We start from the raw sequence: 27509 nt of genomic DNA on the forward strand, positions 1-27509 counted from the left end.
AGGCAACCGAAGAGTTTTTTAAGGCATAGACGCGGAATGTTATGCAAAGGCCAAGTCAATCACCTGAACTGAGGCCGCATGCATTTCACTTGCTAAAGACAAAACTGAAGGGAAAATGCCCCAAGAACAAGGAGGAACTAAAGACATTTGCAGTAGAGGCCTGGCAGAGCATCACCAGGGATGAAACCCAGCGTCTGGCGATGTCTATGCGTTCCAGACTTTGGGCTGTAATGGACGGAAAAGGGTTTACAACCAAGTATTAAAAAATGAAAGTTTGATTTATCATAGTTTAATTTGTCCCATTACTTTTGGTCCCTTAAAAAGTGGGAGGCACATATACAAACTGTTGTAATTCCTACACCGTTCACCTGATTTGAATGTAAAGACCCTCAAGTTAAAGCTGAAAGTCTGCAGTTAAAGCACATGTTGTTTGTTTCATTTCAAATCCAGTGCGGTGGTGCATAGAGCCAAAAAGATTAGAATTGTCTCGATGTCCCAATATTTATGGACCCGACTGTAATTATTTAGAATATTTACAATGGTTAGAGGGTCACTACCACTCAAAGCACACAGTTTAAGCTACTAGCTTCATCAAAGCACAGAAACTGGTTCTCAAACACAGAGACGTGATGCAAAATGATCTCTCTCACACTCACACACACACAGACACACACACACACAGACACACCTGATTGCCACTGCATAGATGGGGAACAGAGATGAAAGGGTTCCAGCTAAGCCCATTGAAACAGCATATTTCTCGCGCTGCCACTCGATTATGTGGCAAATGAGTGAATTTGGTGCTTTGAATGATGGTTATCAATGCAACAGTGTCTCTTCAATGTGTTCCCTGAGCAAGAAAACATCCTCGGTGCCAATCACAAACAGTGGATGCAAATGACATAGAGAACACTGCAGAACTCCAAAATGCAAACAAACAAACAAACAAAAAAAGAAAGAACAAGGTCCAGGGAGTCTCTGCAGTTCAAGACGTGGCGGTCTGCTCCGCAGCCGGCTCGGGAATTAATCACCAGTATGTCTAATGAAAATAAATTCAAGCTACCACGCTGTCTGTGAAAAGCAAGGCATGTGCAGTCCATCTGTGCACTCGCCCGGTCAATCAACAGGCGAAAAGTTCAGCCAGTGTGGACAGTCCCCTCATCTGCATAACATGTGCGTGCATCAATAAATACATAAATGTATAATTAATTAGCATTTACAGCGTATATACAGGTATTTATATATTTAGTTGGTTATTCGTGGCACATATTTAGGTATTTATTTATTTTCACTGTGGCAGAATTGGTCCTCCACATACAACAGCCCAGATGGGAACAAATGCCTGTAAAAATACAGGAGATTTTTTGTTTTTAGGGCAATGTACCGTTATTCTTACATGTTTTTTTGCTGTTGACTGTAGGATCTTGTGTTATAATACAGAATTTTTCTCTTTTAGGGCAATGTACCGTTATTCTTACATGTTTTTTTGCTGTTGACTGTAGGATCTTGTGTTATAATACAGAATTTTTCTCTTTTTCAGTCAACTCAAACTTGAGCTTTACTCCCTGTTTACTACTGGCAGCTACCTGCACGATACCGTTATTTTACAGTGTATCTATATAATGACAATTTCAAGGTGGCAACTGTAATTTAACAGGAACATTTGGAGATTTGTGTTGACAGCTACATTAGATGTTCACCAAAATAATGAAAAAGGGCTTCTTCAAGATAAGATTCTGCTTTAATTTGAGGGCATTCACATCCAAAAAAATGCATGAGAGGAGCCGGATGAATTAACAAAATCATTAATGAGACGTTTATTTAAAGTATTTTGTCCAGGATCCTTTGCAGCCAATGGGAGGAAGTCTGGCACCCTTGGATAATAATGAACACGTTTCCTCTTTCATGGCGGCCTCAACCACAGCCGTCTTCCTGGGATCCTTTTATGGTCTGTTTTGGGTAATTGTCTATAAGTAATCTACACTTGAGAGTTCATGGGACGGCTTCTTTCACCCATCAGCCGACACTGTACCCTAATTAAACATGCCAATGCATCGCACTAAATCAACAGATAATTGATCAAGGTTCATTTGGCTCATGGAATCTGTGTCACCCTGCAAACAATGTCATTGCTATGAGGCGTGCATGCACGGTCTGGTGTAAACCGTGGGTGCAACATGTCTAAGTAGCATCCATGCAAATGAGTACCAGGTTGTAAACTTTCCCAGAAGAGCACTGAACTGTCACAAGACGGCCGATGTTATACACTTCTTTTCTTTCTTTTTTTTAAGTGTGTTGGTGAAAATAATCCCACTGCGGCAAATAACACAGGTGCAAAACAAAACGGTAACCACAGTACGGCTCGTCTTCAATAAAGTAAACATGACAGGGAAGTGGCATGCGATATTTCAATTCAATTTTATTTATATAGCGTCAGAAACAACACAATCCTGGCCTGAAACCTACAGAGCAAGCCTGAGGGCAGCCTGATGTCAGATTCACAAGATTTATAGAAGTGGTTGAGTAGGCTGAAAACAAGAGTTCGCTGTTTATACAGTCAAGGTTGTTGTGATTTTAAAGAAGCTAAAACAGGTCTGCAAGCAAACAGCAGCGACGTGTTATGCTTACGATGAATGTAGGAATCAGCACACAATAGTAGCTTCATAAATCATCGACTGTTGCAAAACAAACCTTAAGATTTGACATTAACATTCACATCCAAAGATGCATGAAAGGAGCGGGATAAGTAAATACACGTCTCATTAACGATTTTGTTCAAAGTATTTTGTCCAGGATCCTTTGCAGCCAATGGGAGGAAGTCTGGCACCCTTGGATAATAATGAACACGTTTCCTCTTTCATGGCGGCCTCAACCACAGCCGTCTTCCCGGGATCCTTTTATGGTCTGTTTTGGGTCATTGTCTATAAGTAATCTACACTTGAGAGTTCATGGGACGGCTCCTTTCACCCATCAGCTGACACTGCCCCCTAAATTAACATGCTTGGTCGAGGGGAGGGGCCTCTGTAGGTCATCCCACAGATACTTGATCAGTGTCTGTGTCAAGCTGCATCCTGCTGCCATCAAGGATCATTACTAACACCCACATGAATGAATGCCAGGTTCAAAAGTTCTCAGCAGAGCATTGAATTGGTAATTGTTGTTTTTTTTTCCACCAAGAGTGTTCATTAATCTTCAGAGAAAATAATCCCACTGCAACAAATACCACAGGTGCAAAACAAAACTACCTAAAACTATGGCTCATTGTGAAGAAAGTAAACAGGGCAAGAGTAACACAAGTCATCCTCCTCGAGAGTCACCGGTGGTCCAAAGGTTGACCTAGTTACCCAGAAGAGAAAAGCCAAACAAACAGATGCAAACTCATTACAAGAGGTTTTTTTCACTTCTATGGTCATAACGTTGTGGCTGATCAGTGCGTGACTGCTCTGCGCGGTGCACGAGCAACACACGAGTGGATGTTACCAGACGACACAGCTGCTGTTGGATCTCCGACAAGGAGTCTGCGGATGAACTCATGAAGGAGCGGCCCTCACGTGGACCTGCAGCGTGACGAGGGCCCCCGGTAACATCTGGGCTTTGTGCCGTGCTGTCCTGACACCCTCACAGCGCTGCACGGTGGAGAGCTCTACGCTATGGGAACCTCCCCGGCAGCAGACAAGCGGTCCGATCTGGGGGCAGCGAACTGAACAGCAGCGGCAGCGTCCTTCCCTCGGAGGCCATTAATCTGAGCACATTCGGCACACGAACAGTTCAGGCCTCGGGAAAAGAGCCCGTAAAGGCTGAATCCTTCCCTCCCTGATTCATCCGTCAGCTGCTGCCGGAGAAATTCCACATGCGTCCACGGATAGAGAGTTATATAGTAAACACTGGAAATAATAACAGGCCAGAAAGACGTCGCACACCTACTATCGAAATTTGATTGAATGATTGAAATTTTATTGCAATGCACTGTGCACAGCTACCATCCCGTCAAGCCGACATGTGAATAAAACATAACTAAGCTGGTTGCACTTAAGCAAACACTAGCTACGCATATTTATTCTCTGAAGCCAGAGCAAGCTAAGCGGTCTTGGCGTGTTGCATGTAACTCTTATTCAGTGTGAATGCTTATGACCCAGTGGGACCGTATTTCAAGTTTGAGGCATTATTTATGGGCCGCCCTGCAATTAAGGTTTTCGTGTGTTTTATGAGACGTTTTATAGCTTGACATAAAAAGTGATGGTGTTATTATTTATAACGTTAGTGTTGTAGGTTTAAGGGACGGTGTAATGACTGTGGAATGAAGATTTGTGCGTATTGGCATATTAGGCTGCACTGAATCGTTGCGTGCAGTGATGCCGATCAGACAAGATTAGATTCAGCTTTATTGTCTTTGCACATGTACAGGTAGAGAGCAACTGTAGCATCTAACTAGAAGTGCATGTAGCATAAATCGTGCGAAATGAGTTCAAAGGAGCACGGACGCTGCCGCTGTGAAGACAAACTGCCTCTCGTCTCGTTCATGCCCGTACTTGGTGTGCGTGATGACTCATGATTTCACGATAGGAAGCGTTCAGAAATATGTTGCTTGTTGTTACACTTTTGACGTTTTTACTACGATTTTTTATCATTTTGGTGATTCACACTGAGCGGTCGAAGGGCGACATCTCTCAGTTCCCGCGATGACCATCTTTGGGGCACCAGACGTGCACCAATCTTCTATTCTATTCTTAAGCATAATTATTTATCAATGTCTGCCTATGAAGAACAGGAATATAAAAAGAAACAACAACACATGAACCAGTTACAACACCAATATTTTTTTTTTTGTTTAATTCATCCGTATTTACAAGACTAAGAATTCATTCACCACGGAAACACAGCAATTTCACGTCCGTGTTAAAATGTGATAAAATCTCAACTTCTCCGACAATGAATCACTACATACCTGAGACTCCACCTGTAGTTTCACCGACTTATTCTGAAACTGACAAATTGTGAATCGTCTCATGCTGGCGGAGATGAGGCTAAACGCCTCCGCCCTCGCCCTCGTCCTCGTCCCAGACCAGCTTGACGAACATCTTGTCTTGGAGCGCTTCGTTCTCCCTGTAAACGTACACGGCTGCGTCGTTAGCAGGCGGGCTGGTCTCTTCGCTTCTTCTTTCCCCTCCCTCCTCGGAGATCAGGTCGCTGTAGGAGGTAACGCAGAGGTCGTGGTCCTGGAGGGCCGCCGGATATCGGAGGGAGGCTCTCTCGATGCGCGCTGACCGCCTGACCGGGGTGAAGAAGCGAACCTCCTGGCCGTTTACCCTTCCTGGTTCTTTCTTTTGACTCGGATGGCCACTGAGGGAAAGAAAGAAAGAAAAAAACTTGAGAATAATTTACCAGATCCAGAATCCTGGATGGTGGATGTGCAGCACTGACCCCATGTCTCACCCAAACCTACAAGTTATCCCACCTGCTGAAGGTATCCACTGATGTACAAACGCTTATGGGTGCGTTTCCCAAAGTGGTTTATTTCTACATTTGACCGTTTTGACTGATTTCTTAACAATGATCAGTCCCCATAGTTAACAATATCCTTGCGCAGCTCGGGAACTTGTTACACGGTCAACAAAGTTACATCTGTGGCTAAAAAGATAAAATGTCTTGAACATGCACCCCGGACTAAGAGTCGGTTCTGTTTCCACCACCAAAAAGCCCAAGGGGGGGAAACACTCGCATCCTAGATCTTGATAAAACAAAACTTAGTTTTCCTCGAGATCAAAGACATAAATAGCTTTGGATCTAAACAGGAAATAAACTCGTTATCACAGAATAACTGAGGAAATAATAAAAAAAAAAAAATCTTTAACCTCATATGAGGCCAATTCAGGACACTTTTGAAAGCAAAAGACCCGACAAAAGTCAGAATCACTCTAAAACTGAAAAGTTTTGCTAGTTGTTCCACAAAATGAGGGTGAAAAAAGAGTCATCGAACATGAGCACAAATGGCCCCTGTGACGTTAACTCTGTTTACCTCTTAAATGTGGTGCAATGCCAAATCGAATGACATAGGACGACACGGATCACTGAATAAGCAAGATTACGACTTCTTTGTTATTCAATGATCTGTTATTCTTGAGAATATAATGAAAAACTTTTAGCTACATCACAGTCTGTAGACGTGATTTGGAAGAGCTGCCCGACACCGTTATCCAATGAGAATGACTAATGCTTTCGATCACTACCAACAATTTATCAGTGGACAAGACATGGGTGACAGAAAAAACATACTACTGATTACATCACTGATTACGTTCTGTGCAGACATTTCCTCGAAATTATCACCCTTTAGATCAGAAATATGTTATGGGTGGATTTACATGGGTGGATTTTCCAACCTGTTCTTGTGCAATTCTCAAGTTAAAGGTAAGAAAATAAGATATGCCCTCAAAGGCTCCCTGCAGTCTTTTCAGGACACCTGGACCCCATTTCTAGAGTGCTACGAGAGCTTACAAGTACCTTTAAATGAGGACTAGGAAACCAGTGTTATAGAAACCCTTATTTATTTATTAGACTAATTAGGGGCTTGTGTTGGAATGTGTTGAAACTTTTCTCTTTCCACGCTCGTCCCGGCCACAGTTTACACACTACAAACGTGATTTTTTTTCCCACAGTTGTAGACAAACTTGTTGTGTCTCTCACAATGTGCTCGGCAAAGCAGTGAGACGTACGAGATTTGAACTGCTTTAAGCTTCTGTTCGCGGTAAAGTACCTGTTCGCTCTCCATTCACTCCAATGTAAAGATTTTCTGGGAACAGGAGAAGGGACCTTTGTCTTTAACTCGCGAGTGTGTCCAAAAATATTTACTCTATAAGGACAAAAAAACATATCAAAGTCTTCAGGAAGGTCTTACGACGCCTGCGGTCTGCTTGTTTTTCTGATAGGAGCTACCGTTTTATCACAGTGAGCCCAAATGTGAGACCATGTGTCCCGGCTCCGCGCGCTTCCGTCGTCATTGACGACCACCGTGGGTTGCCGCGGCGACCGCTGAGCCGCACAGCTGGGACCAGTTCATTAATCAGCTGCCTCTGCCTGTTAATGCAGCTGATCCCTGTGTCCCACACGTTAATGTTACAACAACACACTTCTAGTTAATGTTATTAACTTATGATCAAGAGTCACTCAAAGTTTTTTTTTTTTTTTGGATCAGCGGGGTCCAAACTGGACAGGTCTCCAGCTCTCAGGGCCAACACATTCACATTCACACTCACAATCTACGGCCAATTAAGAATCACCAACGAACCTAACGAGCTCGAGTACCAGGGCGAGAACATGCAAACTCCACACAGAAAGGCCCCGATGGTCTGATGGACTGGAACCCAGAACCTTCTTGATGGGAGGCGTCAATGCCACAATAACCACAAAACAAATAAAATAATAACAAAGACTCTGACATACCCCGGAGTAGCTGTGATCCTGTACTTGACTACAGACGAGTCTCCTCTCTCCGCCCAGATCAGAGCTCTGGAAGGTTTCGGGGTCGTCATTTGGTCTGAAGGATCTTCAGCTCCTGGACTGTGTCCGTCCTCCGTCTCATTGTCCTCAGAAGCTTAAATAAAACAAAACAAATATGAAAACCAGAGTGAAAACAAACCAAAAGCCTCTCGTAAATCACATGTTGCAAAAAGGGGCTGAGTATCAATCAAAAAAGTTTCGATACCGATACCGGTACCGATACCGAGACCTTCACTTCGATACCGGTCCCTGAACGATACCAATTTTACAATATAATTTCTTAAAAAATTAAAATTACATTACACACTAGAAAATTTCGTCTGGGAAATTTCGAAAGGGCTACGGGGGGCTAATGCCGGGGGTACCGTCTGTTAACATGGGAGTTAGCACACTTTGCCTACATTTAGCACAGTTAGCTTACGGTTAGCACAGTTAACCCACAGTGTAGCACAGTTAGTCTACATTTACACTGTGTTGAAAATTATTATGCAAATTGTATTAAAGTGTCATAAAGATTACATTTTCTGTTTTTTTTTTTTTTAAATTAAACTCATGGATGGTATTGTGTCGCAGGGCTCTTTGATCACTGAAATCAATCTCAGACACCTGTGATAATTGGTTTGCCAGGTGAGCCCAATTAAGAAGGGCGTTCCACATTATTAAGCATTTCCAAGCAACATGGGAAAGAAGAAGGATCCCTCTGCTGCCGAAAAGCGTGAAATAGTTCAATGCCTTTGACGAGGCATGAAAACCTTACGATTTTCTCAAAAACTTAAGCGTGACCATCGTGCGGTTAAGAGATTTGTGGCTGATTCAGAGCACGCACAGGTTCGTGCAGATGAAGGCACAAATAAGGAAGGTTTCTGCCGGAAAGATACATCACTTTAAGGCAGCAGTTGCTAAGATGAAAAAAACAAGCAGACCGTGGGCGTCGTAAGACCTTCCTGAAGACTTTCATATGTTTTTTTCGTCCTCCTGGAGTAAATGTTTTGGACGCACTTGCGAGTTAAAGACAAAGGTTTCATTTTCCTTTTCTCAGAAAACCTTTGCATTGGAGTGAGTGGAGAGCAGACAGGTACAATCTCGTGATCTCATTTCGAAACAACGATTCTTTAGCATTTTATTTCACGAGCGGTTGAGTGTGTGCAAACAGTGCGGGAGACAAGTCAGCGGTAAAGAGAGTTAAATGGATGGCGACGGTGGAAGTGGAAATAAACATTTTGTAAAAAAAAAAAATCATGCCAAAGAATCGTGATCTCAATTCTAAGTAAAAAAAAAAAAATCCTTTTTCCAGAATCGTGCCGCCCTCGTCGATACCCAAAAAGTATCAGGTACTGATACCCAGCCCCAGGTAGTAGTAGTAGTAGATCATCACTCAGTACTACCACCTACAAATCAAACACATGGACAACAAACACCAAATGCTGCAGTTTAAAAAGAAGAGAAAAGACGTGCTTCTCTCTCCACACTTCACTGACAGACCGGATCAAACAAGAGGCAAACAAAACTTGATGAGGACGTCTGTAAACAGAACGCCGCCTAATAAACATATTTCAACATATCTTTAAAATAAGAACCCATTTCAAACTTTAACCTTATGATACTATGTATGAATGTATGGACAAACATTAACAACCGGCCTGAATATGGGCGTCAACGGGCCAAAGCATCTCGATAAGCATAGCTGCATTCCACTTACAAATTAAGCTTTTTATCTCAGAAACAACAGATAAGGACATAATCGCCATCCGACAGTCCCATGCATGTAAACAAGGAGACTTTACTGAACTGCTGAACTGCTGCATGTTACCATTAAGGCACAAAAGTGTCCTCTTCAAAACAAACAAAAAAAAAAAAAGCATACGTTAATATTTTGAAAAGATTCTCATAATTATACACAGACAGACATGAGCGTTCATTTAAGCTTCTTAATCACTGCAATGGTACCGTACGTGAATAAACCAGCTACCTTGGACGTTGCCCTTTTTCTTCAGGATGTCAAACACCACGGTCCTCAGCTCGTCCACTGGCTGGAACAAAGAACACGCAAGTCGTCATCATTCATCGTGTATTTTAAAAACATTTGTACGGTTCATGCTAGAGCAGCTCAACGCGCTTCGTGCTGCATGTGGAGCAGTTTAATTCCTGCACTTTGCACAAACGTTTTATCTTCTAATATGTCTTTAACAGACATATAGATATAGACATAGATATAGAAATACAAAGCATGGTTGAGTCCGTACCATATTTGCCTATAGACACAGATGACAGTTGAACAACACCACAGTAAAACAGCTTGTAAGAATTACGAATGACGAATGCAGCAATACTGAGTAATACTGAAGAGCGTCTGCAAAACAAAAATATTGACGCAGACAAAAGTTGGTCCATTTTCAAGATGTTTGCGTAGTTTCTTGAATATACAGCCGGTTCTCACGGTGGTAGAAAAGGTTGGCATCTGGTTCTGGTTTAACTGGAGACAAATAACCCGACACCAGGAGAGATTCTTCTCATGATAACATGATGCATTTGCTCCGAACGCGTGTGCGTCTGGGTCCAGACTCATCGGGCCTAAGAAATGATTCACCGGTCCAGAATGGTTTATCGTACAAAAAACTTTTATACTTCACCACTTTGCGTGTGGTAAATGGTCAAATCATTACCACACAACAGCCAGGACCAGGTTTCTTGGCACGGGATTCCAACGCAACAAGTCGATCCACATTTACTTCACCTGTCACTGGTTTAACCATCGCAGTTACTCTGCGTTCGTTCATCTATAACTGATATTAACCCTTTAACACCTAAGCCTCAAAATGTTCCCCTGGACTTTTTTTTTTGTTTTGTTTGTTTGTTTTTGCTTATTTTGACTTGGAACTTTTTTTCGCAGTAATTTACAAGTTATTGCATGTTACATGAGAGTAAAAAAACCTGCAGAGAGATGCGCCAGTGAGATTACTGCCAACACCGTGTTGGCTGTGAAGTGAAGCGTCTCCGCTGTAGGAAACTTTTGGGGTTGTTGCTCACCACAAACCATGAGGTAAACACGTTAATCCAAAGTGTGACAGATTCAGTTTGAGGATCAAAGATCAATGCGTTAAAGGTGTGTTACTTACTCAAATTCCCAAGAGATGAAGATCTACTTATTTTCATTATTTTCCATTTGTGTGTTTTGTTTTTTTAACTATTCTGCTTTAGCAATACTCCTCCACGTACAGGAAACGGCAGATGGTCCTTTGCTCTTGCTGGACATTAACCAAAAACATTAAATCTGAGCAGATGTGAAATTATTTGCTGAATCCAGAGAGGATTAGGTGTGGTTTTCTAATATTTTTAATCCTGACTTTGTCTGAGCTCCTCTTTTTTATTATTATTTTTTTTTTTTTTAACTAGAACGAGGTTCTGGACGACACCTCTTTACATTGATGGGCTATAAGTTGGCCTTGAAATGAACCTCTGTATAAAAGCTTCCACGTGAAACATGTTGGGTGTCCATCATACGCCGTAGAGCTCTCACCTCCAACACAACACGGACGGCCTCTTCAAACATGGGCAGCACGTCCAGGTCGCCCTCTTTCTCCATCAGGCGGGCTCGGCAGATCCAGTATTTTGCAAACTTCTGGGACACGGGCGGCAGCCGGGAGAGAACCCCCCTCACCTGCTCTGAGGGGCATCCCTGTGTGTGTGTGTGTGTGTGTGTGTGTGTGAGGGGAAACACTTAAAGTAAGGACACATCTAGATCAGATCACAACATGGTAGCATGCAAAGCTATGTTTAAAAAAAAAATAGTACAGCCGTTTGTACACATCATTACCCGCAAGACAGAGCGTCACTATTTAAGTGTGATGTTAATCTAAGATATTTCTTTTGTTTTATATGCATAATGACAGTTGACGTATGTCAGGTAAGTTAATTGTCTGGGCTCTGACCCACCCTGCATTCCTCCACAAAGATCACGGATCAGAGTCACGGTTGTTGGCTCTGATCTGCACGTTTCCAGGTAACGTCTTCTGTCCAAGTTATTGTTTAGAGTGAAGATTTATTATTTCACACATAGTAACCAGTCTCTGTGTTGTTTTCTTATCATGGGAACCACTTTCCTTTGTTTTCCGCCCTTAATTTCCTGGTTAAGACCTTGGGAGGTAGCAACAGTTAAATACTTTTTGATTGATACTCGGCCCCTTTTTGCAACATGTGATTTATGAGAGGTTTTGGCTTGTTTTCACTCTATTTGTTTTTTTTTTATGTAAGCTTCTAAAGAAACAGGACACGGTCCAGGAGCTGAAGATATTTCAGAGTCTCCAAACACTTTAAATAAGACCACAGAGCTCAACAAATACAGTAAGTGTAATTTGGGCACATTGCTGTCTGCTGTTTAGTCTTTAGTCTTCTTTAAAACACACAAAGTAGGGACGGTAATTTTTTTCATTCAAACACACTGTTTACCTCGCCAAGCAACTTGATGCAGTCGGCCAGGGATCTGTCCACGGCGCAGATGAGGGAGTGGGCCTCGTCCTCCTCCTTCATGGACGTCCAGAAAGGCTGCGGCACAGACGCCGTACGCTGGACCGGAGGCTTCACCGGCATCGGAGGACGCTTGTAGGAAATTCCTTTAGCTGCTCGCCATTCCTGCAACTTCCTCCTTGATGCCAAAGTAGTAAAGCAAAAACGTGCAGTTAAAACTTTTTTAGCGTGTTATTTGACTTTTGTGGAGAGCGCGTGCTGTAGGAAATTTCAGTTTTTCATCAACCGCTGCACATTTTAGAGCAACGCTTTTATTTTCTCTTCATTATATGAGTTTATTCTAAGCCCTGACTGCTTGAACTGTTGATGAACCACAAAACTGTGATGTGCACAAGAGCTAAACCAAACTTTGAAATACCAGTGAAACTAAATCATCAATAGCAACACCCCTGGGTGTAAACTGAGAATGATTGTCTGTCTAAATGGATGAGTCATTGCTAACCTGAATGGACAGTTATTGTTCGTTTAGGTTTGTTTACATTGTCAGTTGTCAACCCTTTTGTATTTCATTTTAATTGTAAGTGACTAATATTGTGAAGGGTTGTGACTCATCAGAGAAAGGACACGAGTCTTCTGAAGGTCGCCCCGTGGCGTCTGGTAGCAGGATGTTGTTGGGTGATATTATGCCTGATTTGTGTATTTTGTACATAACCGACATTCATCAGTGTCCTAACATTGCACCGCCAACATATCGCTGACATACAGTATGATTGAGAGGCTGACTGACTAATAATCGACTAGATCAATTACAGAAGTGGGAAGAGAGCGACTAGTATCTGCAGTATGTTACTTACAGCCTTTCCTCCTGGGCAGCGTTCAGCTTCTTCCCCTCAGTTTGGGGAATCACCTTGACCTGCACCTTCGGAGTCTTCACGCCGGCGGCTCGGCCTGTGAGGCAGACGGTCCTCGCCGGCTGTGGCGCCGTCTGGGATGATATCGCCGGCGCGCGTGTTCTCTTCACGCCTGCCTGTGGTGGAGGGGCATTCGCAGAACCGCTCTCCTTCTTTTTAACCGTCTCTTTACTCGTCTCGGCTTTCCTTCCCGCTCCAACATCCCGCACATTCCCGCTAACAGACCTGCATCTGGTTTCTGGTCTCGAGGATGCCTGGGAGTTGACTGTGCATCGCTGAGCATTTTTCTCTGCTTCTGTGACAGTTCTCGGGTTGGTGGATCGGACTGCAGGCCGACCCACTCGTTTATTAGTCGTCGCTCTCCCCTCTGGCTTTAAAGACACTGCTGCGCAGGAAGCGGATTTCAGTGCACTTGACGACTGCTTCTTCTCAGGTGGCTGAGGATTTTTACCCGGAAGGGACTTAGAATTCTTCTGAACTTCAAATTTATTCCCAGCTCTTGCCGTTGACGACAGAGCAGACCTCTGGGAAACGGAAACTGACGCTAAATTGACGGATCGCACCTTTGTAGCAACAAGGGTAGTGGCGGAGGTGGTAACAGCTGCTGTGGCGGAGGTGAGTGTTACATTTGACTTTGTGCTTTTTGGATGGGTGACTGCAGGAATTAAGCCTGTCCTGGTTTTGACAACAGGACCGAGGCTCATCCTGACACTGACCTGCGTTGCCGGACGTGGAAAGGCAGCATTTGAGCTGCAGCTAAATTTGCCGGTTGATTTCGTTCCAACTTTAGGAGCTCCGCTGGAAGGGACTTTGCCAGAAGCTTGAATCCCTGTGTCCAGTTGCTTTTTGAGGTGGCTGGCTGCGTTCAGGTGGGATTTTGAAGTCACCACAGCGTATGTGTTGGTGATCACGTGGTTAACATTATATTTCGACTGTGCTCGACCCAGGGCTGAAGGTGGACGAGCAGATTCCTGCTTTGTGGTCAGTGTGTTGTTTTTTGTATTTACTTGGTTAGCAACGCCAAATGCTCTTCTGGGAGGGTGTTGTCTTGGAGCAACATTATGTTGGTGTTTTTCAGTTGAAGCTTTGTTTTCCTTTTCCTTAACAACAACCTGTGACGACAAAACAATCAGAATAACCACAAGTCTAAATGCAGGCAATTGACAAACAAACCACACGTCACCATTGACATTGACAATTGTCGCGTTAAATAGTTTTGATTGACACACCCTTTCTGAATAATCTTTTTCAATGTTTGTCACGTAGAGAAAGTACAAATGTACACCGCATAAACACCCTACCTTTAGGGTGGACATCGCAGCCGTCTTACTCTGCACGTCCTCACGAAGATGTGGCCTGAAGAGTAACATTTAATCGATTACTTTACATGACGTAAAAATGTAAAAAAAAAAATGTATCTTACTCACTGTTTTACTCATACATTTTATAGTGATTGGGTGGATTGGGGATTTTCAGCTTTCCTTTTGCTGCCAAGTACTCCATCAGCTTCTGTTTACGCAGCTCTGTGACAGAAAATCAGATAAGAGTCGAGATCAGATAAGAGCCCTGGTCCCATGGATGTTTTATTTCCCCCCCTACATTCAGCTACCAATTTCGAGGAGTTAATGATCATTGTTTAGTGTCAGAATTAAAACAACATGATCTTAATATTGTGCCACATAATTCCTTAACATCTGTCTGCGCGTACGTAATTAAAGGACTGCAGTGCACGAGATCTGGATTTGTAAGTATCTTTAGTTGACCTCGGTGACTTTACAAGTGTTATCCAGAAAATACTGACAACCATCATCAGCGGCGGTCCAAAGGCATGTTTATACTCGAGAGGAACATCTTAATGTTCATCTGAATAAAAGGAAATGGATGCAGACTAACTGGTTTACCAGCAAATAGACTTTTGGCTGGATTTTCCCACTGTTTTCTGACATGCAGACAGATTTATAGACACTCTGAATAGCTAATTAAGCTCTGTTCTTGATTGGGGGATGTTCGTAGGGCTGGTTGCATGTTTTTCATTAAATTAATTTGCAGGAAAAATGGACCATGGGCTACAGTTGACCCACAAGCCATAGTGTGGACATCCTGGCATTAACTACACTGTGTATATACACTGATCAGCCACGACATTTAAAAACCACTGATCAGAGAAGTAACTATAAGTAACTTTTGGACCATCATTCATTCATTCATTCTTTGAATCTTAATGTAAATTCCAATATAGATGAGGATCTATACCACAAAACACAACCTCAAAACATGTTAAAACCTAATCAATATCACAAGGCATCTGCTGCAAACACGAACACGGGAAATGCAATGTAAATACTCACAACACCATTAACTTAAGGACAGACATAAACATACAAAACACACGATAAAGGCTACAGTTATTTGGAAAGTACGCACATTCATATAAATCATTTAAAAGAAGCAGAATTTATTCCATTGGTGCATTTTTGCTCAGATATTTGACCCATTTGATTGCGAGAGGAGATATAATTTATTTTGGTGCTATATAAATGAATTAATCAAGCAACTATTGCGGCTTTGTTGACGGTTACCACCCACTAAAGTTTATTGTGCTGGGTGTACTTTCACGATACGTGTCAAAAAAGCCACAACAACACCTCGAGGGCACAAGACAAATGAAGTTAACCACACATTAAAACACTAAACCTACTAAGACTAAGCGAACGTTTGCTAACTACATTAGCTTTAGCATAGAACGGCGGTTATGCCAACAAAACTTTAACCACGTAAATCGCTAACCTTTTCTGGAAAGTATCGCTACAGTCTCTTCTTCTTCCATGTCTATTAAATTCGCTTTCGTCTTTCAGTGTTTGTCCAAATTAAATACGGATAATAATGCTTTCTTTCGTTATTTTTTAATTCTCCGCGAAATACATCGCAACTACTAGCGCTTACATACGGGGTTTGAAATTACCGGAACAGAGCAGCTTCTCTTCCGTGATTGGACAATTTGAAATTCCCAACAGTGCGCATGCGTACAAGTCAGGCGTTGATTGGAGCTCAGGCTGTAAACAACTACAAAGACGCATGGAAGATAATGTGGGAATTTAATGTGAATAATAATAATAATAATAATAATAATAATAATAATAATAATAATAATATTTTAAAAAACGACTGCGGATATTTTTATATTTATTAATACTATATTAAATAATAAAATATTTTTGTTATTTAAATGCTAGATTTCCCTTGTAAAAAAACAAGACATTCTGAGAAAAATATAGTAAATAATTAAAGTCACCCTACAACAGTGCAATGTACGTTGCAGCTTGAGTTGCAAAAAGGTGCAGTGAGGTGCAGACAGATGTCAGACTAGAGTTCTTGTGTCTTTTATTGTGCTAAACAAAAGCCTAAATATAGGCAATTAAATAATGAACCACACGTGTTAAATTGATTTCCTGCTAATTTCATTGATGACATCCACTGTTTTGCAATGTAAACTTACTCACTGTTTTACTCTTGTTGAGGTAAAGAGGCAGAGAGGTAGATTTATCGACTTCATGCACGATACAGTGAAGAATTAATAATCAATAATAATAAAAACAAAACACTAATAAAAAAGCCTTTTAATCTCTCTCTTAATGTTAATTTTAAGCACTATGACTGGTTTTGGTCCTACCAGTAGCCATCAAACTCTATAACTCCTCCAACTGTGATGTGGGACAACTGCGTTTTGGTCACTCTTAACATTTCAGACTTTTATTTTATTTTTGTATTTTATTTGATCTTCTACTTTTATGATATACATACAGCACATGTATACATGGCAAACATGGGAAAAGTTTTCCAGCTAGATTCAGCTAAATATATACCAGTCTCCTATTGGATAATTACTGCTTGGGTGATTATCTTTCGGCTGGCAGCAAGTTATTTAACCCCAAACTGATGCGAAATAACTTCGTTATTTGATCAGCACCCACTCGGCATAACTTTGAGCTTCATCAATGAATTATGCAAAGGAGGAACTTCAGGCTACACTGTCCATGACCTGACCACAAGATGGCGCTCTGTCCTCAATTGATGATGTGTGTTGACTTGTTGGGTGCGGAGGAAAGTGTCATTGAGAGCCCAAGGATAAATGGTTCAAAGGGTTATTAGATGTAGGTGAGGTTTTACAGTCATAAGTCCTTGTTTTATAATTTCAGAGGCACCGTGTGACACATGAAGCATCGTGTAAATGTTTTAAACTCCCAACTCCATAACTTAATGCAAGGTGCAGTTTAAAACTATAACTAAATCAAATTCATATCTGGACAGCTCATTCACAAAACAGCAGCCTGAATAGTGCAGAAGACAGTTACAGACTCTTTACTTGTAACAGTCAGTGGGAACAGTGACGCAGGATTCAAGTTATCATCCCAATAAAATGCTGTGTTCTGTCTGTTGTTATGACTGTGGTCATTTTTTTAGAAAGTTTCCCATCTGTGCTGCACGTGTCCTGTGTTTTTCCTTTATTTCTAATCCCATATGCAAATCGGACTGTGCCATGGCGGAGAGGTGATTAGGCCACACCTAACTTGCGTTTGACTGCAGCTGGATGCTCACCCGCCTTATAAGGAACCAAGATGGCAGCCATCCGGTGGCAGCAGGCTCCATCCTCCTCATCTCCCAGCCGCCCACAACTTCACACCAAAGCTTAATGAGATTATTTCAGTCACCTTTGAATAGTGGGGGGCATCATAACATGAATTGGGGGCTCATCCATCTTTTTGTTGCGCTTGTTTTTCGGCTCTGTGAGTATACTTTTTTTTTTTTTTTTTCACTGGTTGGCAGTTGTTTTTGGTGTTTGGATGATTTTGTGACCAGTCCGTCTTTCGTTAAAACTGATGAGTGCAAAAAAGAAGACGTATTGATTCTTGCAAATTGTTATAATGTGCAGGTGCTCTATAGTGTCACTAAAGCAGAGCTCAAAGAGCTGCTGTGTGCACATTCAGTGGAGCAGGGCGTCCTACTCAAACCAGCTGCTGAGGTGGCTGAGATTGAGATTGCGGTCGACGCACCGGTGGCAGAGGTGAAAGCGGTGGAGGCTGCTGACATGCTTCCTGTCATGGGTAACGTGACCACGGAGGATCTCCGCATAGCCCTCCAAATAAAGGAGGTAGAAACCAAAAACAAACAGCTTGAGCTGCAAGCCATGCGTCTGCGCATAAGGGCTCTCGAGCTCGAGAGAGAAGCTTTCATCACGTGCACTTGACAAGTCCTCAGTTCACCCCACAACTCTGTCTAGACGTGTTAACTTTGTGGAATTTCTGCCTCTATTTCCCCCAGCAACATTCTTTACTGGGTCACATTTCTATGAAGTCCTCTTCAGAGAAAAGTTCTCCGTGTCAGGCGATGAGTTGAGGACCTCTGAACTGGTTATTGTCTTTCTATGTTTTAGTAGCATGAAAAAAAAAAATGCTTAATTTATGGAGGGTGGTTTTGTAGTGTCATCATGAATTCACTCGTTTTCTGTGAAGAAATGTTCATTTTCCCTCCGAGTCTGACACTTTTCTAGCATTTTTGTCACTTGTGGCAAAAGTCATCCTTGACTGTTCCTCCTGTTATATGAAGAAGCTGCAGGAATCAAGACGCTACCGCAATTACCAAATAGTACAATACAGCCAAGTAAAACTTCCATGTGTGGGCCTTAATCAATGCGTTTAGAATTTACTCCAGGCCAAGTAAAAATGGATCCGCAAGCCATAGTACGGGACCCCTGTCTTCAACTGGCAAACTTTCAGACCTGGCTTAGACTTACATGTTCAATTTCAGAAGTCACATCAATCACATTACAAGGTCGTCTTTTTTTATCATCTCAAACATATCTCCAAACTGAGGGGCTTTCTGTGAAAATCAGAGTCAGAAAAATCCACGCATTTAGAACAAGTAGATTAGATTACTGTAATGGTTTATTCACTGGACTCCCGAAATCAGGTATTTAGAGGTTACAACTAATCCAAAATGCAGCTTCTCACTGGCACCAAAAAATATCAACACATCACACACACGTTCTTAAATCTTTGCACTGGTTACCTGTTAGAACAAGAATCAATTTCAAAATGCTGCTCCTGGTTTATAAAGCACTACAAGGTCTTGCACCTCAGTACATCACAGATATATACTGTATATATATATCACTTACACCCCAGCAAGAACACTTCAGTCAACAGGCAGTGGCCATTTACTCATCCCTCATCACCAGATCCAAAGAAGGGGAGGCAGCTTTTAGCCTGACACAGTTACATGTTACATCAGTAGCCATCTTTAAAAACGGATTAAAAACCTCTTTTTTTTCAACAGCGTTCTGCTGAGCTGTGTGTGCATGTATGAGTTTAAGTGTGCATGTGGTGAAAATGGCATAAATTATGATTGTTTACTTGCACTTGCACCTTTTAATTGATTCCAAATTGATCTTTATGTAACTGTTTGTACTGTAACGATGTTTACCTCTTGTAAAGCACATTGAGTCTGCCTCGTGCATGACATGCTCTTCATAAATAAAACTGAATTGAACTGAACATGTCTAGCACCCACCTGAACCAGACCACATAGCAGTGGGTTTAGGAACAACTCAAAAAGAAAAGAAAAGAAAAGAAAATGTCGAACAGCACAAGGTGTTGACCTGGCCTCCAAATTCACTAGATCCCAAACTGTTCAACCATCTGTCACAACTGTTTTTGCAGGCACAAGGGAGACCGACACAATATTAGGAAGGTGGTCATAATGTTGTGCCTGATCGGTAAATGCGCTATGTGTTACTATAAAGGACATAATATAAATCACACATTCAGTTTAGTTAACGAGTTTTATTTCAAAATCAGTGCACATTGTTCAAACACTTGTTAGTAAGTGGATTTTCAAATAAATATTAATATCAAAATTAAGCATAAATATTTAAATAAATACAAAGCAATACTTAAAAGCATTTACATTATGCTGTGTTATTTAGCACAGTAAACGCGCAGGATGATCACCGCAAAGATGCTGGTGACACTTGACTAAGTCAATACATAAAGTATTTCACTTTGTGTACTTGGTACATACAGTAAAATCATTCTCTGTAAAACTGCCCGGAGACTTTGTAGCAGATGCTGCTTTTCTTCTTTCATTTTTTTTTTCTTTTGCGGACTATAAATAGATGAAGTGCAGTAGATTGTGCCCTGTGTCTAAGCCCTCATGGCTTCCTAGCTCTGGCGCTGGATGTTGAAGCTGCGGTAGCGCGGGGCCGTCTCCTGGCACATTTCCACGGGCTTGTTGTCCTGCTGCGCCGTGCTGATGTACCAGTCGGGGAAGCGGGCGGACATGAGGGTGCTGATGTTCACCCCGGTGTCCCGCTTGTAGAAGAGGAAGCGCAGCATCTCGCTTTCCGAGCTGATCTTCGACAGGCTGTCTTTGTTCGTCACCTCCTACAGGAGCGACGGAGAAGACGAGCGTGAGCAGGTACATCACATTTCCTTAGTCTCCTTAGAGCTTCACCTCTGAGAAACTAAACTAAACAGAACCACGAAGTGTGAGAGTCGTGTCGGGACTTTTACCTCCAGGTGAAGCGTGGGCCTCTCGTCGTCCATGTGGCAGGACAGGTACAGAGCCGTGTCCTTGATGCCCAGGGCCACGGGCCTGGCGTCAGCGCTGGGTGCAGGGTGCACGTACGTCGACATGTTCAGTTGAACTGGTGAGTGAGAAGAGAATAAATGAGTTTCGATGACGTGTCAGCCTTAGTGAACAGGTAACAGCTGGTTTCTCTTTGAGCACTTTGCTAAAAAATGTCAAACGTCTCATTCTCCGCCATTCTGTATTTTTATTCCACCACTAAACTAAAATCAATCCTTCAAATGTGCAATATTGTTACTCCTCTATCTATGCTGTTGGGTAAACTGCAACTTCCTCATTGGGGGTCAAATAAAGGTTTTTTTCTAATTCCAACTCTAAAAGACGGAGCACTGCAAAATTTCAAATACCAGTCGGTTAAAAATGTGAAGCCAGTTCGGATGAAATGCCGTTACCTTTGCGGTTGTCACTCCCTCCCTGCAGCGTCACCGCGTGCAGCTCCATGCTGTTCTGCACCAAGCTCCTCTTCTGGCTGTCGGTCATGGTGCACTGTTGCTCACCGGTCTTGCTGAAAAGAGCTGGAGCTGGTGCTTCTCTCTCGAAGACAATTTTCTCTGAGAGAAATAAATGAGGCAGAATACCTGGTTAGTCGTGTTGTTCTCTTTCTTTTTTTTTCTTAAATCTGATCATCCTACACAAAAATTAATAATGCAATCAAGTCAATATTTTAGATGATCTTGATCATACTCAAAACTGATTTGAAATTTTCTTTGTGAAACCAACAGTGGCTTTAAGTAATCAAACTAATAAAGGGTCAAAATCCTCAAAACGATTAAATGTTTGGTAGCTTTGTAAAGTGCTCAAGCGATTTAAGAGATTTATGCAGATAAAAAAACAATCAGTTAAGTTTTTGTAGCAGTTTTTGTTGCAAGGTTAGAAGAGTAAATTAAACAGATGCCTGATTACAGGCTTTTCATTCAGTCACAGCATTAAAAAGAGGGTGAAGCCATCAGCAGCGTCTCAAGTCTTGTGTGGTTACCTTCCACGATGCTCTCCAGCATGATGTTGAGCAGGTTCTCGTCTCTGAAGTCGGTGCCGACCACGGACTCCGACGCCATGGCCTGCAGCCTCTCCATGGCGATGATGAGGTTCACTACATGCTTCATCTTCAGTGGATGATGGGAAATCTCCAAGTCCAGTCCTTTGGGCATCTGGGGGCTCCACATGTCGCTCATGTTGCATGTCATCTCGGATTCCATCTTTTCTTTTCTGTTTTTCTTTTTCTTTTTTCTCGGAGTAAATAAAAAGCTGCCAGAAGAGAACAAGCCACCTTCAGTGTCAAATAATCCTAAAATGTTAAAATGCAGCTGAATTTTAAAGTTAATTTGGAGCTTTTTTCTTAGTTTCTTGCCTCGATACTTAATTATTACTTGGAGAAAAGCAATGTCAAAGAAGCTGCTCTGTAGTATCAAAGTGTCTCAGCAAAGAATAAAATGATAAATAAAAGACAGAGCAAACATGGCAGGAAGAGTAGGTTTACCTGTCGACGCTTGTAGACCAGAAGCTGTGTCAGTACTGTGCTTGCGGTTGTCCTGTCAGTGCTGTTCTGCTTGCCACTGCCTCCTGGCCACGGCTTTATACGCTAAGCCAGGGGACTTTTTTTTTTTTTTTTTTTGACGCGTCAGGAAGTTCCTCTCCATGATGAAATCGTGTACTTACACGCTGGGCCTGCACTCTTCACGGCTCAGATGTAAAACGGGATTGCGTGTTTTACATACGCTACAACAAGTCAGTCTCACTTCATTCATGTTCGTGTTTGTCTTTTAAAGTCAGTTTAAAGGCATTTTCATTATAACTTAGAGTGACATGATATGAAATGCTTATTTTATAATCTCCACGCGTGTTCCACCTTCTGCTTAACTGAATGTGAAAATAAAAATAGTAGTAAAACAAATCCACTAGTTGTAGCACTGGGTTGTCGCGAGTTTCATCACCGCGGCTGTGTCTGATATTTCTTCACTTCCTTCACTTGTTGTCTGCTGCGTCACTGACTTATCTGCCATATCTGGAATGAAGCGGCTTTGAGACCTGCAGCAGGGAAGGGCTGTTAGCAGCTGTTTATCAGACTCATGCACTTGGCCTGCCGGATATAAAAAATTGGAAGGATACAATTTAAGTTTAAATATCAAGTAAATTAAAAAATGAGATGAAGTTGTTGATGCAGTTGTCACCCCCTCCCTGCAGCGTCACCGCGTGGAGCTCCATGCTGTTCTGCACCAAGCTCCTCTTCTGGCTGTCGGTCTTGAGAGAAATAAATTAAAAAAAATTAAAAAAAAAAACAGAATACCTTGTTAGTCGTGTTGTTCTCTTTCTTTCTTTTTCTTAAATCTGATCATCCTACACAGAAACTAATAACGCAATCGCATCCCCTCAACCCCTTTTAATCCCACCCCCTTCTGCTCCTTTTTCACCCCATCCCCTCGACTCCTCTCCACATCTTTCCCTCAACAGATCTTTTCATCCCACACCTTTCGACGCTTTTTCATCCCTCCGTCCATTTCTCTCACAACCTTTTCTACAAATAATTGAGGCGCAGCCTTTGTTGATGAACTGACATTTAGCAAGGACAAAGTTATCGTCCAAGTTTACTGAGTTAGCATGCTAAGCTGTATATGTTCATAAACACCCAGTGGACCAATTTAGACCTTAACATGTTGGTGTAACAGGGTCATGCATGAAACTCTTGTTATAATTTCACAAAATCTCTTGGAGCAACTGTGTGTTCCCCACGCGTGGCCGTTAAAAAACGGCTAAAAGCCGCTATTTTGTAAATATAATGACGTAACTAATAGATAACATTATTCTTTACACAATATTTTATACTCTGTTAGCTGCTTAGACGTAGTTCAGCGCATAAGTAACTCGAAACATCACCCTGAAAGAGTCGTGAATGTAGACAAAGAGAGGAAAAAAATGAAAGAGGAATATCGGGCTTTTGGGTTTGTTTACTCAAGCAAATTAATCGTTTGCACACACCTGTGAGTTGCAACAGTTCTCACTGTAATATTAACAAACAACCTAAACTGCCAGAGGTGGACAGTCAGAACAAAGGATGTGAGGTGTGTTTCAAGGCTTGGCAAAATGCAGAAGACGGATTTGCTGAGCGCCGTTGTATTTGACTCATCATAACGTCTTGCATTGCATCAATGGAATTCCTTTTGTTTCATTTTGTGGATTAACACAATGACAAAGAAAAAAAAATGACAAAAAAAACAAAATTCTCTTATTTTGCTAAATAGTGAAAATTTTAGACATGAAATTCTTTACTTTTACTCATTATTTTTAAAATAGAACAGACATCAGAACTATTCAAGAATTTATGATTTGAAGGATTTTTTTTTTTTATTCTTTTTTTATTTTGGGGGGAGGAAAAAAATATACATCTGCCATATACCTGTTATCTAAGGTTGGTAACGCCCATCAGGATCCTTTCTAATGATGAAATACTGTACTTATTTACTAACCACACCTCAAGACTCAGGTGTAACTTGTGGTTGTGACACACACACACAGGGAAATGCCATTAGGCCAATAAGGAATCGGATTTGACATGAGGACTAAATAAATATTGTTTTTTCATGACACTGTTCTAGTTTCTGGTTTTATCACCTTTATCTGATTTTGTGCCTGTTAATGTATCACTAATGACAAGCGCTCACTCCCTGATTGATTGGAGGTTTCAGTTCACTTTGGAAAAATGCAAAACACATAAGAAAAGTCTGAGAGAGGAAGTGGTTCATCTTTGTTCTGGTTAGATCTTGAGGAATGACACCGATATAAACATATATATAATAATGAAACAAAATAAAACAAGGGCTACTTTAGTTGTTGGGTTTCTCGGAGATGTTGCAATAATTCTAGGTTTTAAGGGCATCTGTGGGTGGCGCCTACCTGAAACTCACACTAAAGAGTTTCTAAGAACCAGGTACTCGCCTTGTTATTCGAGGGACTGTCAGGATCCTGTCAGGATTAATGGTTTTCCTCAGGGGCTTATGTAAAGATACAGACTCCAGCAACTGTAAATGGAACAACTTTAGTAGAGTGATGCGTTATTATCATCAAGAAAGTATTTCTATCACTTATTTTTTTTTCCTTCTTTTGCAATTTCTATTGATTAGATTTTTTAAAGATATTTTTTATTGTGTTTCTTATCTTTATTCACTTCTACTGGACATTCCTCTGTTTGTGCTGTTTGGTCCAATAGTAGAATATATATATGTAAATATACCTGACCCACACTTTTACCAGCTGGTATATACTGTATGCACACCCATCAGGCATAACATTATGACCACCTTCCTAATATTGTGTAGGCCTCCCTTGTGCCTCCAAAACGGTTGTGACTCATCGGAGAATGAACATGGGCCTTGTGAGGTGGCCTTCAGGTCCTATGGGTTTTTTTTTTTATAGCTAGTCCATTAAGAAGTGTAATTTCTATGGGGTGGGGGGTGTCTGGTCTGGTCTAGGTGGGTGCTACATGTCTAAGTAACATCCACATGAATGAAAAAAAGTTCCCCAGTAAATCAGTGAATTGTCACAAGATGGTCGGTGTTACTTACATCTCCTGTCAGTGGTCATAAAGATGTGGCTGATCAGTGTATGATTGGTTGCTTCCATTTATTTTTATTTTTTTACTTCATATAACATTTAATTTGCCCCTTGCAGTGTGTTTCTTGGCAACCCTGTGGTGGAAACTGACACCTCAAGACATTTTCTAGGTGAATTCAGAGTCTTAGACTTGAAGACGGTTCATTTTTCCTCTTGATTGATGAGTTATTCTCATAATATGAATCATTAACATTCCTCAGCAAAGCTGTTGGCTGCTCTGGCAGTTATTTGCTCTCATGAAATTCATTGAAATACTGATACTAGTGTGCAAATCTGCCACGAGACAGAATATGAAGTGTATTTTTTAATTTTTTTTTTTATCAATTTAATTCCAAACCTTTTAATAAAATGTGCAACAAAATAAATATGCTATTAATTAAAACTTGTATAAACAACAACAAAACATTAAGAAATCATATAAGAAATAATTTCCAAGATTGTCCATGAGAAGTGGAAAAGCACAATCTTGTTTGATACCAACTGTAAAATCAGTCAAAACAAAAACAACGGAAATGATTCATTTGATTTGAGCAATTACATGTTATCATCATCTTTATGTGAGTGTGCAGGTAAAATAACTGAAAGGGTGCGACAGGTATTTTCTGTCCCGTCACATAAATCACTCTCCTTTAATTGCTGATGACTCCTCTTTAACTTCCGGCTGTCCGTAAGCAATAACAAGGCTGAGTTACTGACATTTTAAAATGAGTATCAGTTAGGTTTCACTTCATTTTGGAAACACACAGTGGAGGAAGTGGTAACTGGATAACCAGAGCTGTTTGTCGTCCACATTCTCTGACAGAAAAAATGTCATAATGTAGACGAACAAGCGGCAAAGTCCAGATCTCCTCTGGTCACAAGAGGCCGTTCAGAGAAAGCCATAAAGTTCCAGGCACATTAAATCCAGACACAAGCCTCAGAGCACTCACGTTAATATCACAACAACAAAAAGTAACAGTTGTTCATGGAGATTAGCAGCATTAGTTTGAATCATAGGCTTTAATAGCGTCTAAATTCTAAACGTCAGATACGTTTGTGGATGTTGCTGTTTTAATGGCCGACTGTAACTATTTCAATTCCAACAATAAATATCAATAAAACAATAAACATAAATATTTGTGATCACTCCTCGTCGTGCTACAGTGTTGTATGGTTGATGTTACTTCTCAGCACAGCTCTTAGCGTTAGCATCTTTTATTTAGCTTTACTACATTACTTCTTTACAACTAGTCCAGTTGTCCTTAATTTGCTCTGATAATCGAATTTTTTCCCTGGTCTCCCTGTATTTACTGCATTTAACATTTAACTTGGGGGGTGTGGCCTTGGGCGGCAGTGGCATCAGTGCATACCCTCTATATGTCTGTTGCTGCAACACTGCAAAGTCCACCGACGTGAGATGAATTAAGGATAATCATATTGTATCGTATTATTTCGTATATTTCGTGTCACCTTATCATCTCTTGTCGTATCTCATCTCATCTTGTATTATGGTTTCGTATCGTTTCCTATCTCACCACACTCACTACTACCGTATCGTATCGTATCGTATCGTATCGTATCGTATCGTATCGTATCGTATCGTATCGTAATGTATCGTAACGTATTGTGTAGTATGGTTTAATGTTTTATATTGTATCTTATCACACTACATCTAATCTTGTCTTGTTTTGTCTTAACATTTTGTATTGTATCATATTGTGTCTTGTCTTGTCTTGTCTTGTCTTGTCTTGTCTTGTCTTGTCTTGTCTTGTCGTATCGTATCGTATCGTATCGTATCGTATCGTATCGTATTGTATCGTATCATGTAGTATGGCTTTATATTGTATCTTATCTCACTACGTCTTGAATTATCTTATGGTTTTGTGTCGCATCGTATCGTATTGTGTCATATCGTGTTGAATTGTATCGTATCATATGATGTTGTATCGTATCGTATCGTGTTGCATCGTATCGTATCGTATCATATAATCGTATCGTATCGTATCATCATATCGTGTTGCATTGTATCGTATCATATCGTATCGTGTTGCATTGTATCGTATCATATCATGTTGTATCGTATCGTGTTGTGTCGTATCGTACCCCGTCTTAGATAAAATCATCAGAAACAGAATTACTTTAATTTCCCCTTGAGATCGATAAAGTAATTCTGATTGTGATTATCTTATATCATCTTTTAGCTTGGTTTTATATCATATCTTATCTCACTTCATGTTAGCTTGTCTTGTCTCATGGTTTTGTATCGTATCGTATCGAATTGAATTGTGGCTTTTCTTTTCTTGTCTTGCCTCATGGTTTTGTGTCACATTGTATCATATCATGTCTTGTCTTGTCTTGTCTTGCACCACTCTTGTCTAGCCTGCAGCTTCACATTCTTGTGTTGTTTCC

General features: G+C 41.2%; 2 protein-coding genes across 2 annotated transcripts; both read right to left on the reverse strand.

Annotated features, from left to right (window-relative positions):
* Positions 1 to 4828: 4828 nt before the first annotated feature.
* ckap2l (cytoskeleton associated protein 2-like) lies at positions 4829 to 15838 on the reverse strand. Its single transcript, XM_047593184.1, has 9 exons — positions 15660 to 15838; positions 14314 to 14395; positions 14174 to 14228; positions 12816 to 13984; positions 11944 to 12139; positions 11015 to 11173; positions 9467 to 9527; positions 7441 to 7591; positions 4829 to 5340 (listed from the first exon to the last, which is right to left on the reverse strand). Exons 1-9 carry the CDS (start codon positions 15697 to 15699, stop codon positions 5025 to 5027), a joined length of 2229 nt encoding a protein of 742 aa, XP_047449140.1. The 5' UTR covers positions 15700 to 15838; the 3' UTR covers positions 4829 to 5024.
* Positions 15839 to 19696: 3858 nt separating this feature from the next.
* Positions 19697 to 22151, reverse strand: LOC125011696 (interleukin-1 beta-like). Its single transcript, XM_047590950.1, has 5 exons — positions 21994 to 22151; positions 21493 to 21761; positions 20909 to 21067; positions 20441 to 20574; positions 19697 to 20311 (listed from the first exon to the last, which is right to left on the reverse strand). The coding sequence occupies exons 2-5, from the start codon at positions 21710 to 21712 to the stop codon at positions 20090 to 20092; spliced, it is 735 nt and encodes a 244-aa protein (XP_047446906.1). The 5' UTR covers positions 21713 to 21761; positions 21994 to 22151; the 3' UTR covers positions 19697 to 20089.
* Positions 22152 to 27509: the final 5358 nt, after the last annotated feature.

Source organism: Mugil cephalus, chromosome 8 (assembly GCF_022458985.1).
Source record: "Mugil cephalus isolate CIBA_MC_2020 chromosome 8, CIBA_Mcephalus_1.1, whole genome shotgun sequence".
In the NCBI taxonomy this organism is placed as follows: domain Eukaryota; kingdom Metazoa; phylum Chordata; class Actinopteri; order Mugiliformes; family Mugilidae; genus Mugil; species Mugil cephalus.